The 6000-nt window shown below is 45.8% G+C and overlaps 1 protein-coding gene across 6 annotated transcripts in view; it reads right to left on the bottom strand.

The window, feature by feature from the left end:
• Nucleotides 1–220: 220 nt before the first annotated feature.
• The window catches only part of BRCC3 (BRCA1/BRCA2-containing complex subunit 3), a 55715-nt gene continuing 49935 nt past the window's right edge, over nt 221–6000 (bottom strand). For all 6 annotated transcript variants that reach the window (XR_014834564.1, NM_001243023.1, XM_085006225.1 and 3 more), the window contains 2 exon segments: nt 2654–2823; nt 221–1515 (listed from right to left, as the gene is read on the bottom strand). Coding sequence is in view for 5 of the 6 variants with exons in the window: in NM_001243023.1 (NP_001229952.1) it covers nt 2672–2823 (152 nt within the window). In the remaining variant the exon portion in view is untranslated.

Genomic DNA, 6000 nt, shown 5'->3' with positions numbered 1-6000 from the left:
TACCTGCCTCCTCCCCCACATGCCTACTTTGCAAAGTACAACTCGGATTACCGGCTTAGAAAAAGAATTTCAAATCGCCGTAAGTCTATCAATGTAAAGAGCTCATTTAGAAGGGACAGGTGCTGAAGGTTGGCCTGTGAAAATATTCGAGTCATCTTATTCCCCTCAGATTTTCTTTTTACCGCTCCTTTCTTATTTCACAAAGCACCATACCTCCTAGTTCCTTATTTAATACTTACAACTTTTTATTTTGCAATAATTATAGATTAACAGGAAGTTGCAAAAATAGTACAATGAGTCCCATGTACCCTTCACGCAGTTTCCCCAACATGGTGACAGTGGCTAATTAGACTACACACCTTATTCGCATTCACCAGATTTTCCATGCATTCATTTGGGGGGGCTGTAATTTTAGCCCAGATAGAGATTCCCGTTTTAAGAATGCTGTACGAATGCAATTATACACCATGTGACCTTTGGAGACCGGCTTTCTTCAGTCATCATAACACCCTTGAGGTCCACCCGAGTCGTGTGACTGCTCGGTTCCTTTTCCTGGCACACTAGTATTCCATGATGTGGGTGGACGCTTTACCCACCCACTCAACGGCAGGACATGGAGGCTGTTTCCAGTCTCGGGCTATGACAAGCGAAGCTGCTAAGAATGTTTCTGTATAAGGACTTGTGCCAAAATAGGTTTTCACTTCTTTGGGAAAAGTATCCAGGAAAACAGTTGCTGGGTAATAAAGTATGTGTGTGTTTAACTTTATTAGAAATTTCCAAACTCTTTTGTCCAGAGTGGCTTACACTTTACACCCTGTCCGCAGTGTATGAGAGATCCAGTTTGCATGCTCAACAGCAACTGGTATTTTCACTATTAAGTGTGTAGTCATAATCCATTGGTTAAGAAGGTAGACATAATTCATTATAGTTTTAATCTCATGCCTCGATGACTAAGGAAGTGCTGGCTTGCCAGCCATGTACCCTCTTTAGTGATGTCTATTCAAGTCTTCTGCTCATTTTCTAATTGTTGTTTACTCCTCACTTTATATAGTCTAAATTGATTTAGATAAATGGTTTGCAAATAATTTCTCTCAGTAATTTCCTCCTCTTAAATTTTTTTGCAGAGTTTTTCATCTTAAGTCCAATCTATCCACTTTTTCCTTTGAGGATTATGCTTTCAGAGTGAAGGCCAAGAACCTGTTGCCTAGCCCGAGATTCTAAAGATTTTTCTATGATTTTTTTCGAAAAGTTTTAGAGTTTAATATCTTACATCCAAGTTCATGACACATTTTGAAGTGAATTTTGTGTAAGGTATGCGGTTTCGTCAAAGTGGGTTTTTTGAGTTTCGCCAATTGCTCCAGCATCATCCGTGGAAAGACCGTCCTTCCTGCGCTGAGCGGCTTTTGTGCCGAAATCAGTCGGGCGTCCACGGGACCGTGCGGACGACTGCGGCATCAGAGGAAATCTCCAAATTGTTCTTCTTGCTGAATTTGACACCCGATGTTTCCATCCTCCCTACAGGGAAAGAGGAGAACAGACAAGACAACACTGACACGGCCTCTGCCCCAGGAGAGGGGTTCATCAAGATTTCGGGGCTCCATTCGCAACGTTGAAATCTGACCTCCAAATAATACACTGAAATTCGAAAAACAATAATGTAGGGAGAAATAAGAGAGAAAAACAAAAACCAAAGCCAACCCTTTGTTACTATTTGCTTGTGTTTTTCCTTTTTTTCTTTTTCGTCTTTTTGTCTTTTTTTTTTTTTTTAGGGCTGCACCTGCGGCATATGGAGGTTCCCGGGCTAGGGGTCGAATCGGAGCTTCAGCCGCCGGCCTACACCGCAGCCACAGCCACGTGGGATCCAAGCCGTGTCTGCGACCTACACCACAGCTCACGGCAACACCAGATCCTTGACCCACTGAGCAAGGCCAGGGATCGAACCCGCATCCTCAGCGTTCCTAGTCAGATTCGTTTCTGCTGCACCGCAACGGGAACTCCCACCCTTTGTTACTGCTGTTGGAGTCGAGGCCTTCTTTGCTTCCTTCTAACTCCTCCAGCTGCCACTTTAATGTCCAGTATACAATAAGCTTGGCTCTTTTCTGAACCCACACCACAGCAGCGACCCAAGCTGCTTCAGTGACAACGCTAGATCCTTAACCGAGCTACCAGGGAACTCCTCCAACAGAACTTTTAAAGCTTTTTTTTTACGTCCACAGTCCTAAATGTTTCTGGGAAAAAACGCATTTATATTATACTGGAGGTTCTTAGGTAAACAGAATCTGATCAGTGGGAATTTGCTTCAGAGAAGCACCCACATAGATTCGGCCTCTGATATGTAGCTCAGAATACATATTTTAGAGCCCAGGAAGGAAGAGGTAAGACAGACGCCTCTCAACGGGGGCAAAGAACAGATGTGAGGTGCTTCCACGAACCCTTGTGGACTTAGCTGCTTGCCCAACAGAAGTATCATGAGATTGAACAGGAAATACTCTCTCCTTCAGCTCATTCTAGGAAGACATCTTATGCTTCCTCACTGCGGGGGGGAAGCACACCCAACGGCATGTAAGGAGAGCTGCTCCACCGTCTGCCTCACGTCCGCTATGTGAATTCTGAGGCCATGTTTAATAGACAAATTGGAAAAAAATGGTTATACCTCATTTTGGCTTCCGCTTTATTCCAGAGAAGAAAGTTCCTGCATCAGCTCTTCCTTTTCTTGTTGCAGCTCCTGCAGATGCTGCTGGTTCTGCTCCAGTCTGTCCTCCAGCCACTGAAGCAGAGGCCCGCTCACTGCGGACATCTGACTGCACAGATTCTTGGTAAACACTTCAAGAGGAAAAACACAGAGCTAACACTCTCCCCCAGCGGCTCCCCAAGGATGAGTACAGAATGAAGGAGGAGAACGTAGAGAAAGGGCGACAGGCAGAAGTGGGAAGACAGGAGAGCTGAGCGATGCAGGTGGCCACCCAGAGGCCATCCTGCAGCCCTGGGCCCCTAAGCCAGAGGGCCGCCTGGCTGTGCAGAGAACCCAGAGATAGCCAGCTTTTTCCTCCTTTAGGCAAAAGGGCTAAGAGCAGCTCTCAGACCCTCCCACACTGTAAGTGACCATAACTTCCCAAAGAGCCAGAACTCTGTCTTCTGCAACTTAATTTTTCCCACGTCCAGAAAGAAAACTGTTTACCAAGTGTTACATACACTGAAGAAATAAATACATTGATGCAACTCAACCTGAAACCTCCTCTTTTTATTTTTTTGTCTTTTGTCTTTTTTTAAGGGCCTCCCCCACGGCATATGGAGGTTCCCAGGCTAGGGGTTGAATTGGAACTGTAGCCGCCGGCCTACACCACAGCCACAGCCATGTGGGATCCGAGCCACATCTTCGACCTACACCACAGCTCATGGCAACGCCGGATCCTTAACTCACTGAGCGAGGCCAGGGATCAAACCCGCAACCTCATGGTTCATAGTCAAATTCGTTTCCACTGCGCCATGATGGGAACTCCTGAAACCTCCTCTTTTAAAATGAGGAAAATCCAAACAGATGACGTGTATGGGAGTTAACGTCTTTCATGACTTACTGTGAACGTTCAGCCTCTTGGTGAGATAAATATTTTTTTTCTTTTTTTTTTTTTTGGCTTTTTAAGGCCACACCGTTGGCATATGAAGGTTCCCAAGCTAGGGGTTGAATTGGAGCTGTAGCCACCAGCCTACACCACAGCCACAGCAACATGGGATCTGAGCCATGTCTGAATCTACACAACTCACAGCAACGCCAGATCCTTAACCCACTGAGGGAGGCCAGGGATCAAACCTATGTCATCATGGATCCTAGTCGGGTTCATTATCACTGAGCCGCGATGGGAACTCCCAAGATAGATTCTATGGCACTCACTTTAAAACAAATTCTGGGGAGTTCCCGTCGTGGCCCAGTGGTTAACGAATCCGACTAGGAACCATGAGGTTGCGGGTTCGGTCCCTGCCCTTGCTCAGTGGGTTAACGATCCGGCGTTGCTGTGAGCTGTGGTGTAGGTTGCAGACGCGGCTCGGATCCCGAGTTGCTGTGGCTCTGGCGTAGGCTGGTGGCTACACCTCCGATTCGACCCCTAGCCTGGGAATCTCCATATGCCTCGGGGGCGGTCCAAGAAATAGCAACAACAACAATAACAACAGACAAAAGACAAAAAGACAAAAAAAAAAAAAAACAAATTCTGCCCAATAGAAATATGTACTTCTCTTGGAGTTCCCTTCATGGATCAGTGGTTAACGAACCCGACTAGGATCCATGAGGACTCGAATTCGATCCCTGGCCTTTTTCAGTGGGTTAAAGATCCAGCGTTGCTGTGAGCTGTGGTGTAGGCTGGCAGCTATAGCTCTGATTGGACCCCTAGCCTGGGAACCTCCATATGCCACACACGCAGCCCTAAAAAGAAGAAAAAGAAATATCTTTTTCTCTGTTATGACACATGACTTATTGCAAATGCCACTGTAATATTGTGGGGTAAATTGTCCAAGATTTATGCATATGTGTGCATGTGTATGTATACTTTTCAAGAAAACCTGTATAATTTTAGATGTTCCTTTTACCCCACATGCCAATAAGCCAGAGACATCTTTCTGTGCTGCTAAAGATCTGCATTTTCTTCTTAAGGGCTGTATAATATTCTATTGCTGGACATTCCAGTGGTATCCGATTTTTTGCTGTTATAAAGATGGCCTTTAGGAGTTCCCGTTGCGGTTCAGTGGAAACGAACCGGACTAGCATCCGTGAGGATGCAGGTTCAATCCCTGGCCTCCCTCAGCGGGTTAAGGATCTGGCATTGCTGTGAGTTGTGATATCGGTCACAGACATGACTCGGGTCCCGCATGGCTGCGGCTGTGGTGTACGCTGGCAGCTGCAGCTCCAATTCGACCCCTCGTCTGGGAACCTCCATATGCCCTGGGTGTGGCCCTAAAAAAGGCAAAAAGACAAAATAATTTAAAATTTTTTTTAAATAAAATAAATGAGTTTTATAGGCCCAGAAGTAGGGCCATGTGTACATATTTAAGGATTTATATTTACAGACGGTAAGTGTAGACAGAGCACAGTCAGCACATAGACCACGTCCATCAGCCCACAGGCCCTGTGCTCCCAGTGCCCGTTCGCCTCTGCCCCTCTTGCTACCCTGTACATTAGCTTTGCCTGTTCTTGAATTTCCTATAAATGGAACTAAAGACGAGGCAGCACTTTATGGGAAACTTCTTTCTCTTGGCCTAATGGGACTGAGATGCACCCAGGTTGGTCTTCTCATTGCTGAGCAACGCTTCCTCATATGGGCGACTCACACTTTCTTTATCCATTTACCCAGGGACAGGCACTTTGCTATTCCTGCTTTTGGCTACTGTGAATCATGCTGCTGCAAACCTTCCTATACGAGTTCTTGTTTGAACACTTGTCTTCACCTCTTTGGGGGTATTTGTTTAGGAGAGGAACTGGCGGGACATTTGGTAATTGTAATTGCCAATGTCTTTTCCAAAGTGGTTGTACTATATTTAATAGTAAAAGCTTAAATATACATGGAATTTATTTTTTGTGTAGGGTATTAGGTAGAACTCTATTTTTCTTTTTTCTTTCTTTTTTTTTTTTTTTGTCTTTTTGCCATTTCTTGGGCCCTCCCGTGGCATATGGAGATTCCCAGGCTAGGGGTCCAATCGGAGCTGCAGCCACCGGCCTACGCCAGAGCCACAGCAATGCGGGATCCGAGCCGCGTCTGCAACCTACACCACAGCTCGCGGCAACGCCGGATCCTTAACCCACTGAGCAAGGCCAGGGATCCAACCCACAACCTCATGGTTCCTAGTCGGATTCGTTAACCACTGCGCCACGACAGGAACTCCTGAACTCCATTTTTCCCTGAATGGAAAGAGAAGTATAAACTAAGAAACAAATGATTGATTTGATGTAACTTCGTTTTTTTTTTGTTCCACTTGCGGCACATGGAGGTTCCCAGGCTAGGGGTCGAATTG

This window comes from Sus scrofa, chromosome X (assembly GCF_054392235.1).
Source record: "Sus scrofa isolate SSC_HxYL_T2T_F1_AM1 chromosome X, Sscrofa_HxYL_maternal_Yorkshire_Landrace_v2.0, whole genome shotgun sequence".
Classification (NCBI taxonomy): Eukaryota; Metazoa; Chordata; class Mammalia; order Artiodactyla; family Suidae; genus Sus; species Sus scrofa.
Note: the sequence above shows the minus strand (reverse complement) of the source record. Positions and strands in the feature narration are given on the sequence as shown.